At 41.9% G+C, this 12,186-nt stretch overlaps 1 protein-coding gene across 2 annotated transcripts; it reads left to right on the plus strand.

The window, feature by feature from the left end:
- Positions 1–4,220: 4,220 nt before the first annotated feature.
- On the plus strand, positions 4,221–9,992 carry LOC124880580. Of its 2 annotated transcripts, none has more exons than XM_047385844.1 (9): positions 4,221–4,563; positions 4,760–4,795; positions 5,324–5,596; positions 5,676–5,918; positions 5,993–6,163; positions 6,259–6,333; positions 7,998–8,096; positions 8,819–8,890; positions 9,807–9,992. In XM_047385844.1, the coding sequence occupies exons 1-9, from the start codon at positions 4,536–4,538 to the stop codon at positions 9,866–9,868; spliced, it is 1,059 nt and encodes a 352-aa protein (XP_047241800.1). In that variant the 5' UTR covers positions 4,221–4,535; the 3' UTR covers positions 9,869–9,992. The 2 variants fall into 2 exon arrangements, with proteins under 2 accessions (XP_047241800.1, XP_047241801.1); XM_047385845.1 differs by having other exon boundaries at positions 4,222–4,563; positions 9,314–9,992.
- The last annotated feature ends 2,194 nt before the right edge of the window (positions 9,993–12,186 follow it).

Here is a 12,186-nt window from a genome sequence, read left to right on the forward strand (position 1 = left end):
CTAGTTCAATCATTTTGAACCTGACTGGAAAAAGTCTAAACATCTGTTAAAATCTTTTTGTTTTACCATAGAGAACTGACCTAATATTATTATGGTATGTTGAGGACTCTAATTTTTACATAACATGAAACAGACATTTATTTCACAAAAACAGAAAGTCAAATACAGACATTTGGTCACATGAAAGTTTAAATAACCTGTTTGTAAAATAATTATGAAAAATTGAAGACGGATCTATGAACTTTCTTATGGTTATCAGTATTTTCAATACAAGTAGAACCTTTGCTATCTTTATATGATTTTCTGGAAAAGATTCTGGAAACTTTATCAAGATATAAGTTTGGCAAAGATCATCAGAACATCAGACCTTTATTAGCGCTTTTAAGGTCCCTCAAAGATGCATTACAATGAAATCAGTCATTCCCATTCACACACATTCACACACTACTTACTTATTTCTCTGTCAGAGTCATTTTATTTGCATAAATTTGAACATAATTTGACTTCTATTATTCTTAAAATGCACATTGTTTCCTCATAACCCCTTTTGTTTCCACAAGATCTGTTTTGAACGCTTCAATTCTTTTTATTCACCAAGAATCAATAAGGTGGTCTTAGTGGGTCCACCTTAAAGGTGTTATCTGTTGGGTGTCATGTTATCATTGTCAGGTCAGTGAGGTTCATAAGTCAGTCAGAACCTTGGTCATTTGTTCTGTGCTCATAATGTTTCATAGATCCAGCCTATGATTAATCAGCAAAACGTCCACCTATAGGAGAAAAAATGATTGTTAATGAATGAGCTGCATTTCCTAGGAACACTGTCTTCCTCCTGGATGAGCATCACCTGTTGAAAAACTTTCATCATTATTTGTTTCACATATTCAATCAGATCTTTATATTATACCAGTAGATGAAGTTGTTAGTATCTCATGTAGACTGACATATACTGTTGCATTTGGAGAAGATCTCAGATTAAATAAATTTAGTTAGAGCTTCAATCCAGGTTCATTTTGTGTCTGCAGACTTTAGCCAATTTTTCTTTTTTTTTTACATAAAGATCAAGATTCAAAACATTTTCAAAAGGCAGATTGTGGTAGAATGTAGATAAAACTGCTTATTGATTGACAAAATAACATTCAAGCACACAATCACCATATTAAAAGGCTCTACTTCTAGAGAATCACTAAACTTCTGGGGTCCGGTTTTGGCCCGCGGACCTTGAGTTTGACACATGCAGGGTAGAGTTACAATCTTCATCAGAGCTTTCAGCAGAGACAGGCTTCTGCTGTTTGCAGAAGTTTTATCTTTGTTTTCAGGCAGCTGCATCTCTTTGTCAAGGTCGTTTCACAGAGCTGAAATTTAACTTCTCTCAAAGAGGAAAAATCAAGAATGCAAACAATCTGAGCCAAATATGGAATTATTTCCCTGTAAAATGAATCTTTTGCATTTTATCATGATATTGTTGGTAGTATAACATTTAGCACCCTAAAGAGTTTTATCTACAAACCAAAATTAAAGACATTTATTATGTTCAGCCAAAAGCAAAAATGCCCAAACCTGGACAAGAAAACCTGATGGTTCTTCATCCTGTGAAAACTCTTTTGATTTGAAAAAGTTTAAAGGTTTTTGTTTAATTATTTATTTATGTAATCCTAAATTAAACATAAAGACCAGAACTTTTAACATTAAATCACATTTAATAATATTTTCTACATGTTTTCTATGTGTCAGATAAAAAACAGTTTGCTTCCATAGCAGAAAGGTCCAGTCTGGGTTTAATACGGTAAAGAACTGTTCAGGTGAACCTGAATTGTTTTAAAGGACCAGAAGAACCTGTTCAAACTTTGGTCCCAATCCTTCAGGTTCTGGTCTGTGTTCAGAAGATCCAGTCCTCCTACAGCATGAACACCCTGTCCAACATATGTGGACCAGCAGCTGGTTCTGCAGATCCATTTACACACAGCCCTGTCCCAGCTGCAACATGTGGGTCAGAACCCCCTTCATTCCATTCACTTCAGTTTATTTGGTACCAGTTCATAAATCAGAATCAGAATCAGCTTTATTTGCCAAGTTTGTGACACAAACAAGGAATTTGTCATTTTGAGAGAAATAAAAGGGATCAAATATTCTTATAAATACGTTGTTTTTACAAAGAGATGGTTGAATTAATGCAGATATGCCTGGAATGGATCATCTGGGACTCAGTGTCCATCAGAGAAACAGCCCAGGGAGGGAGGAGGCTGTCTCTCTGGCTGGTTTTAGCAGACAGAGCTCAGCAGCGCCACCTGAAGGTAAAACTCTGAACAGTTTATGTGCAGGGTGTGTTGGGTCTGCAGAGATGTTAACTGCTTTTTCCTGACCCTTGACCTGTATAAGTCTTGGATGGAGGGAAGGTCAGCTCTGATTATTCTCTCTGCAGACCTGATTATTCGTTGCAGTCTGGACCGGTCCTGTTTTGTGGATGATCCAAACCAGACTGAGACGGATGAAGACAGGACAGATTGAATGATGGCAGTGGAGAAGATGACCAGCAGCTCCAGGGGAAGGTTGGACTTGAAGTCCAGTCTCTGCTGGACCTTCTTCAGAACATTGTCTACGTGTGAGGACCATCTCAGGTTCCTAGGAACCGGAAGTGGTCCACAGGAAACACACTGTTGTTGAGGATGGTGAGTGGTGCATGTGGGGTGGTGTTCTCCAAAAGTCCACCATCATTTCCACTGTTTTGAATGGATCAAGCTCCAGTTGGTTCTGAAGAATCAGATTATATTACATAAGTTCTGATTCGGTCCAGTGCAGTAGAATGTTGTTTATATTGTTACCAGTTCTGATCTGAAACCCAGATCAATGGACTGAGTCTCAGCTTTGCATGGATCCCTCATCCTGGTGGTTCTGCTCTGTGTGTTCTGATTCTAGTTCAGCTTTGCACAGAAACAGTCTGAACCCGAAAGGACTCTCTGCTGCAGACGACAGCTGGCCAGAACCAGAATTCTCTTGGGAGGTGGTACTTTTGGACAGGCTCTGAATCTGTGGGGAGCAACTTGTACAGCAGAAAAGTTCTGACTGAGGTTCTGTTCATCTTAAATCCATCATGACACCACAGCAGCCTTCTGGCTTTTTATCTCTGCTCCTGGAGTTAATTTAGGTTTTCATTTTAAAAGTCAGATAAAATGAATAAAGACTAAAACCACAAATCTGAATATGATGTTAGTGCAGGAAGAGAAGGAAACTGGACTTCTTTTCCTGTTGGTTCTGGTTGTTTTAACTCTAATCCGAAGTCTCACCTCAGGTTGGTAGAACAGTTGGTCAGAAACCCAGACTAGACTTTTCACTGCTGTTCTTCTGGTAGTCGCTAACTTTTGTTCTCAGATGTGAGTTTCATGCAGCTTTATCAGCAACATTTCCAGCAGTGAAAACTGAGACTGGCATCGTTGCCTAGCAACATTCACCAGCTTTAAAGTTTCTTCCTGGTTCGACCCTTTAAATTCACCCACTGAAGGTCAACATTTGGTCTGATGGGTTCATTTGCTTCAACATAAACACTGTTTTATGTTTTCAACTTAAATGTGTTGTACAGCAGTAAATAATGACATATTTAATGTGATGAAAGGTCATGACCACTAGATGGCGCTCACAGTTGTACACAGTTGGTCACATCATCTCTAGTATTTTAGTAACCTTCTCCTTACTGTACCAGTATTATTCTACCGTTCATGTTCATCATAGATGTTTTTGCCTTCAGATGCAAATAAATTATATTACTGTCTTATTTTAAACGTTATTTTTAATCATTTCATTTCTTTTATTACCAATAAAGTCCTTTTGGATCTGTGGCCTTTTAAAACGAGCAGCTTCCACAAGTTAGAAGCCAAACATGTCTATATAATATGATGCAGTCTGGTGTTAACCAGTTAGAGGCCAACAGAAGAGTCATGATGAGCAGGAACCAAGCAGGACCACTGGAGCTGCACGGTGACCTAATTACTTAAATAACTTACAGAACGGAAAACAGCCAGCGTAACTGGCAGGAACACAGAGACGTAGAACAGGGAGGTAAGCAGTGGATCCAGCGGAGAACAATGAAAACCAGAGGGTATAAATACTGAGGTAGGGAGGAGAATGGACCAGCAGGGAAGACTAATGAAGGACTGGGGAGCAGCTGGTGGGAGACAATAATCTCAGATGAGCAGGAAAACAACAAAACTTCTAAGTGAACAGAAATCAGTAACCAATGGAGCTAAATAAATAACTTAAACAGAGAGGAACCAGATCCACAAGGAAATACAAACTAAAACATCTAACGCAGGAATCCCAGAAAGTCATCTAAACACAAGAGTGAATGATGAATCTAATCAACAGGAACAAACTGAAATATCAGCAACTGAAGAGGAGAAAACAGACAAGGAGCTCAAACACCAAACACTGGTAGATCATGACAAGAAGAGGAAGTAAAAACCAACAAAAAGCCAGAGGAAGAGGGCGGGCTGCTTGGTCTCACTAACATCAATGTAAACAGGTCAAATCACTGAGAAGAGGAAATGAAGGAAGCATCAGTCTGTCTGCTTGGTAAGAACTGATTCTTTATTTCAGACTAAAACTGGCTTAATAGACACACCTGGAGATGCTGTCTGTCCTCTGAGGGACAAAGGTCCAGGACAGATCACAGCTCACCTCAATGTAACAGACCATTACTGAACATTACAGCCGTCTGCTGTTCATCACTGGGAAAACTGAAATAATGTTGAACTTTATTCCTCCTCAGATCTCACCCTGCTGCTGTGCTGCACAACTAACCCAGGTTAGTCGCTTCTTCTTCAGATGTTTGATGCTGATGGATCCTTCCAGGGTCTGAGGTCAACAGGTTTAATGGAGAGCTTAGTCTTAAACGTTTTCTAACAGGCGTCGTAATGTGGGCTGTGAGATCAGCCTTGCCATCATTTCACTATAAGTGAAACATCTGAGTCCTTCGCTGCTGCTTCAAGCAGGGATTAGGGTGAAAGTAGCAGCCAGGGCCTCCTGATCAGATGCATTGATTAACTGATCTTCATCAGAATGAAAACCTATGTGTTGGTGGGGCATCTGACAATTTGCTCGTATGGGGCTTGCAGATGCATGGTTACCATGGAAACATCCCGCCTCTCACTGTTTCTGGACTCCTTGGCATGTTTGACCATGATCAAAGAGAAGCCAAGCAGTCCTGGTTAAAGTTCCCACAGGACCTTCTTAGACAGCCAACTGGATCTTTTTAATTAAAAAAGCAGATATTTACAGTTTTGTATTTTCATAAAATGCCTTCAGAGTTTCTACAGTTGTTGTTTTATTGCAGGCCTTGCAGCTGGTCTGACTGTGAGTCCCAGCAGATCTCAGTTCTTCATGAGAGAATATGTGTCTCTGAGCTGTGAGGAGGACAACAGCTCTGCTGGATGGACTGTGAGGAGAAACACAACCAGAGAAACCAGTACGCCATGTGGAGATGGATGGGGAATACCAGCAGATTCCTCCTGTAACATCACCTACCTGTACCCATCAGACACTGCAGTGTACTGGTGTGAGTCCAGAGAGGGAGCAGCCAGCAGCAGCATCCAGCTCACTGTCTCTGGTAAGATCAGACTGTGGAGTTAGTGTTGATGAAGCTGTGTGGAAATGGATGAAATGCTGTAGTTTGTCTCTGTGTTGAGGTGGATCAGTGATCCTGCAGAGTCCTGTCCTCCCTGTGATGGAGGGAGATGACGTCACTCTGAGCTGTCAAACAAAGACTTCCTCCAACCTCCCAGCTGCTTTCATTAAAGATGGCTCCCTCATCAGGACTGAGCCTACGGGTCACATGACCCTCCACCATGTGACCAGCTCTGATGAAGGTCTCTACAAGTGTAACATCAGGGGTCATGGAGAGTCTCCATCCAGCTGGATCTCTGTCTCAGGTCAGCAGCTTCTCTGACTGCTTCAACCTTCATTATGAGACAAGATCTAAATAATTATCTTTGGTTCATTTCAGAGAAAAACACCATGACTCCTCCACCTACGTCCATCTGTTCTTCCAGTTCTTCTTCTCCTCTGGATCGTGTTTCTCTTCCTCTTCTTCCTCTTTATATCATCCTTAATGTTGTCATCTTGCTTCTCCTAACGGTTCTACTGGTGAGATGTTATGTCCAGAGGAAACATGAAGGTAACTGTCAGACATTATAAGGGAACTCCTCTGTCAGAGATGTTGGGTCATTAACGTGCTGCTCAGATTCCTTGTGCTGTTTTTACTTGCTGAAGATGAAGCTGAAGATGAAGACCTCCCATACAGCGACATCTTCCAGACACAGCTACAACCAATCAGGTGCAGGAAAGGTAGTGTTTCATGTTAGTTCATGTCTTTGTCAGCTCCAGACAGAAATCTAACACTTATTTGTTTTGTCTGCATTTTCATCTACGTGAAAAATGTTTCTTTCAGTTCAAAATGTGTAACCTAACTGTGTTCTGGTTGGTTCTGGGGACAAGGACCAGCTGATCCCCAACCTTCTAATCCAGATCTAGTGGCATCAAATGTAACTTTAATAGAATCCAGTTCCTTGACCCCAGTTCATCTGCATTTATGGCTTGAAGTCAGTGTTTCTGGTGCTGGTTGGATCCCAGCAGGACTTCTCTTTGTGTTGATGATCTTTGTCTCGAAGTGGATGGTGAAACCAGGGGCTCAGCTTCCAGCTCTGACCTTCATTAAACCCTGGAGTAGTTTGCAGCCACATCTGCTCCCTCTGTTTCACATGTCTGCCTCAGAAGGAGGAGTTCAGGTATATTGGTCTCTGGTTTATAAGAGATGGCAGAATGGAGCAGAAGATACAGTAGATGAATACACCACTAGCAGCAGTTAGGGCATGGCTGCATCCTATAGTGATAAAAAATGAACTCGGCCAAAAGATGAAGCTCAGCTCTCAACTTCCTATGTTCCAACCTTCACGAAAGGTTGTGAGAGTTGGGTTTGGACTGAGGAATGAGATCCCCAACTCAAGAGGCTGAAAGGAGATGTTTCAGTCGAGATGGACTCATCATCTTCTCAGGACAGACTTGGTGTTTGGTGGAGGAACCATGATTCCTATCAGACCCTCAGGAGAAACTTTAAGCTTGGATTTCCCTTTTAGACGTTTTACCTGGGCCATAGATGGATGGACGGATGGATGGATGTATCGGTTTCTTAGTTTTCATGTGTTATTACATATTTCAGGCTAAATCCAACACATTATTGTGTTTTGCTGGTTTTGTCATAGTTGCAACTGATTCATCCTTTCTTCAGACTAACTGAGTGGTTTCTGTGTGTCTTCACACCCTTTGACATAGTAACACGTTCCACCACAGACTTAAATCAAAGGTACCAAAGGAAACAGAAATAGCTTCTTACAGGAAAAGAAAGGTGACGTCAGATGGTCCAAGGTTTCCACCATCTCTGTTTGCTTCTGCTGGTGAGATGTCTGGCTTGTCTGATAAAATAAAGATTTTTATGAGTAGTGATTTTAGTGAATAATGCAGAGAACGATCCAGATGAGTAATCCATCTGAGGTGTGTAAACGTTCTCCCTCTGATGCTCTTGTTTCGGTAAATGCAGATGAAGTTGGAGGCCTCTGGTTTCCTGTTTCTGACGTTCAGAAACTCGTTCTGTCTGCAGAACTCGTCTGCAGCTCTGTGGTTCTTCACACATCTCCGGTCTGTCTTTGATGGTTTTCAGCTGACAGACAAATGGTGCAACAGAAGATCAGACTGTGGGCTGTGATGTGCTGATGGGTTCTGTAACTAAATAATGGCTCACCATGATGCCTGTCAGAACCAAACAGAAGATTAATAATTACTGGATTTTCAGAATCTTTATGTGTGATAATTCCTGCCGTGGTGTTGGGACCAGAAGCTCCTGGATCTACTGGTCCAGGAGCAGCTGCTTCTGAACCAGCAGATCCTGAACCAGCCGATCCTGGCTCATTCGCGGATGCTGCAGGAATGTAATCTGTGTGTGTTTCATTTCTCAGACAGCGACCAAGCTTCAGTTTACTCTGCAGTGAGGAAGGAGGCCATCACAGATGAACAGATAAACATCAGAGAGACTGAAGATGACATGGAGCTCAGAGGTAGAGCTGCTCGGCTTTATCTCCGTCTCAGATCTCTTCAGACACATTTCCTTCATGCGTCAAAAAAACAAAATCTTTTCATTTCTAGACAGAGCTGAAGCAGTAATGAAGGTTTGTCAGTTTTATTTTGATGAAAACTTTCATTGTTTTGAAATTCACGTAAAAATCGAACCATTGTTTCCCCTAAAGTTTCACTTCACTGTTTTTTTACCAGAAGTGCATCTCTGTGGTCTCTTCATCTGCTTCACAGAAACATGCAAAGAACATGTCTGCTGGTTGTTGTTAACAGAAGAAGAAAAACAACATGTTGATGTTCAGAAAGCTCTGAAGGACTCTCACTATCATTATTAATAAGGCTGCTCAATATATCATCGTCACAATATCAATGTGTGCATCATTCACATGATGAAGGGCTGCTTGGAGAACAATAATCAGCTGATTTATTCCAAGTGTTTTCATGCTAAAGTAATATTCAGCCAGTTGGACAGAGGATCAGGCAGCAGATGTTTCCACCAGACAGAAGACCAGAACGCTGAAGGTCACAGAGTGATGGAAGCACAGATAAGAGAGAGGAAAGAAGAAAATATGCAGATATGGCAACTGATCATCATCATTAGATTTATCGATATCATGCAGCCCTATTTTTAGAACGAGCCTCCATCTGAGTTCCTCTGACCCCATGATGCAGCAGGACTCTAACTTGTTCTGGTTTCCATTTTCAGAGGGTGATTTATGTGCAGTTTATGCATCTGTAAGAAAAGGAAACATCACAGACGGACCAAACAGAACCAAAGGTACCCCTGCTCTCCATCACTTAACAACCTTTATTATTTTATTGGAATTTCTGTATTTCTATGACTTCAATCAAATCAAATCTGAGTAGATTTTTAAGTATTGATACTGACTTTCTCAGGTTAATAATAACGACATCTTAGAGCTTCAGTTATAAAGTTAAAAGGTCTTGTGTTGAGTTGAATGTTCCTGCTACATAATGTTCTAATGATGAGCTCAGAACAACAGAGAATGTTTCCCAGAGCTCCCACTTCTGCAGAGAGGACCGTTTTTAACTGGGAGGCTGGAAAGTTATATGAGATGAGCTCCAGAGTTCAAGCTGAAGATAAACCTGCCTCCATCTCTCTGGTTAGGGAGGACTGGAAGGAGCCGGACATTTATTCTCTTTAGCAAACTATAAATGATCAATATCTGGGTCACTGCAGGAGTACGGAGTGTCGGGGATAGAGGCGATCCAGTATAACCAAAGCAAGAGCTGTGTCTGGTTCTTCTGCATGAAGATGAGAAGAAAATAAGCTCCTCTCAGTCTGAGGCCGTCGTTCTGAGCTGGAAGAAGCTCCCTCAGGCGGGGACTTCAGCTGCCTGTTCAGGAGTGATGGTGGGATGGAGGAGGGTGGATAGATGGACTGGGACATCATCTACAGAAGAGGTGTCCCGACCTTGAGAGCTAAAGTCCTGCGACCTTTTCTCCAACACGCCCAGTCTGAGTAACACGGTTAAATGTACTGTTGAGTATGAAGAAGGCAGCAGGATCACAATCAGCTTTTTAGACTGGCTGCCATCCAGGCACCTTCTCACAGGTCATGAAGGTCATAGAGAACATAGAGGGGTCATCATCCAGAGTAAAACAGCAGCATCTCAGATGGTCTGTGGTAATATTTTAGTAGGAAAAACTGAGGTTTATGTTTGTGTTTTCAGAGCTTCATCTAGAGCCAAAGGTCACATTCTCTTCACTCCTACTCCCCCAGTGCAACCAGTGACGTCCCTATACTGGTCTCTAGCTGGTCCATCTGCCTCAGAACCAGACCTGTGTAGAATTGATTCGCTTGTTAATTTTGTATTTGTTTTTGGTATTAAAATAAAGCTCAGAGAGTGTAAAAAGCACGAGATCTCAGACATTTATTGACTAAAAACAGCAGCGTTTCATTAAAGCTCTCAGCTTTTTATCCATCAGCTGTGATCTTTTAAATGCTTTTAAACCAAATAACCATACTGTAGTTGTCTGATAATGGAAACCTACAATAACTGTGTTATTACACCAGTTTATAGCTGAACGTACGATACAGACACTACTTTATGTCAGCCGGTGGCAGAGTTTTAATATTTGCTTTCAATTAGACTAACATTTCCAAGTAAAATATTTCATTTCATTTTCCTCTTACTCATGCTTAAACCCTTTTGTTTAGTTCTTCTATCACCACTCATCATTAATTTGGTTACATTTGTACCACAGAACCATTAAAATCACTGAAATTACCTTTTGCATGACGTCTAAGCTTTATTTGTCTTCAAAAACATCCTTTTAATTCCAGCTGAGTGTCTAAGCAGAAGACTTTTGTGGACAGGTTTTGTGGACAGACGTCTATCCTGAAATTAGGATCCGATAAAATTATGCTGGATTTTTATTAATCTGGAGGAAACGCCACATATCTAATCTTGCAGTCATTAATCCACCTTCATACCGCCACCTGCTGGCCAAAAACCAAAGTCTGTTCAGATAACATGGTTACTTTCAGCTGCACGCTGACATTACAGAATGATCCCACACATTAGAATAAAAGAAATGTCTGTTTTCTATGAATATCTCCAGTGAAGATGGAACATCACCTTCATGGAACATCAGAAGTTAGTTAAATTTACCCGAATACAAACATTTTGAGTAAAGTTTAAAAAATGAAATACCTCTTTGCCTGAATCCTTCCTCAGCTGTCTCTGGTGTTCACAGACCTCACTGAGACATGAAATGTGCCAGCCTGCTTCAAAGCATCCATCATCATCCCTCTCCCCAAGAAACCAAAGACGTCAGGACTAAATGACCTTAGACCCGTCACCCTGACCTCTGTGGTAATGACGTCCTTGAGCTCCTTGTGTTGACCCACCTTAAGTCCATCACAGAACCATTTCAGCTCTGCTTTCAACACCATCATCCTGACCCTGTTGCAGGAGAAGGTCTCCCAGGTGAGCGTGACTGACTCCACCTGCAGGTGGATCACGAGTTTCCTGACAGACAAGAAGCAGCATGAGAAGCTGGAAAAACACGTCTCTGATCCCAGGACCATCAGCACCATGCTCTTCTCCCTGTACACCAACAGCTACACCTCCAGCCACCAGTCCGTCAAGCTTCTGAAGTTTGCAGATGACACCACCCTCATTGGGCTCATTTCTGGGGTCTGCCTACAGGGGAAGGTTGACCATCTGGTGACCTGGTGCAACCAGAACAATCTGGAGTTCAACGCCCTGAAAACAGTGGAGATGATCATGGACTTCAGAAAGAGCACAGCTCCACCCACCCCAACCATCCTGTGTGACTCTCTAGTCTCCATTGTGGACTCCTTTTGTTTCCTGGGCCCCATCATCACTCAGGATCTCAGGAAGTGGGAGCTGAACATCACCTCCCTCACCAAGAAGACTCAGCAGAGAATTAACTTCCTGCAGCAGCTGAAGAAGTTCAATGATGGTCCACTTCTGCTCCACCATCATCGAGTCCATCCTCTCTTCCTCCATCACCATCTGGTACGCTGCTGCCCCCATCAGGCACCAGGGCAGACTGCAGCGTGGCATTCGCTCTGCAAAGAGGGTGACTGGCTGCAGTCTTTCTTCTCTTCAGGAACTGCCTCCAGGACTCAGAGGTGAGCAGGAAAAATGTAGCTGACCCCTCCCGCCCTGGACACAAACTGTTTCAGACTCTCCACTCTGGCAAGAGGCTGCGGTCCATCAGGACCAGAACCTCTTGCCACAAAAACAGCTTCTTCCCGTCTGCAGCTAGTTTCATTAACAAGGCCCTGGTCCCTCACTGTAACTTTCCCCTTACAAATAGTACAAATATCTCAGCACATGTAAATACTATTTCATTTAATTATATATTGTTCAATTCAGTTTTATTTATATAGCGCCAATTCACAACACATGTCGTCTCAAGGTTCTTCACAACAGTCAGGTTCATACATTCTAATTAATCGTAATTATTGAACAGTTCAGTCAGATTCAGTTATTTATTCAAATTGGATAAAAAGTTTTTCTATCTAAGGAAACCCAGCAGATTGCATCCAGTCAGTGACTTGCAGCATTCACTCCTCCT

Source organism: Girardinichthys multiradiatus, chromosome 14 (assembly GCF_021462225.1).
Source record: "Girardinichthys multiradiatus isolate DD_20200921_A chromosome 14, DD_fGirMul_XY1, whole genome shotgun sequence".
NCBI classification, from domain to species: Eukaryota; Metazoa; Chordata; class Actinopteri; order Cyprinodontiformes; family Goodeidae; genus Girardinichthys; species Girardinichthys multiradiatus.

Excerpts from the sequence above, each read along its gene's own strand:
- LOC124880580 (XM_047385844.1), top strand. The coding sequence starts at position 4,536 with ATGAAGGAAGCATCAGTCTGTCTGCTTG. Across the intron at positions 5,597-5,675 it reads CATCCAGCTCACTGTCTCTG|GTGGATCAGTGATCCTGCAG; the intron begins GTAAGATCAGAC and ends CTCTGTGTTGAG. Across the intron at positions 8,891-9,806 it reads CGGACCAAACAGAACCAAAG|AGCTTCATCTAGAGCCAAAG; the intron begins GTACCCCTGCTC and ends TTGTGTTTTCAG.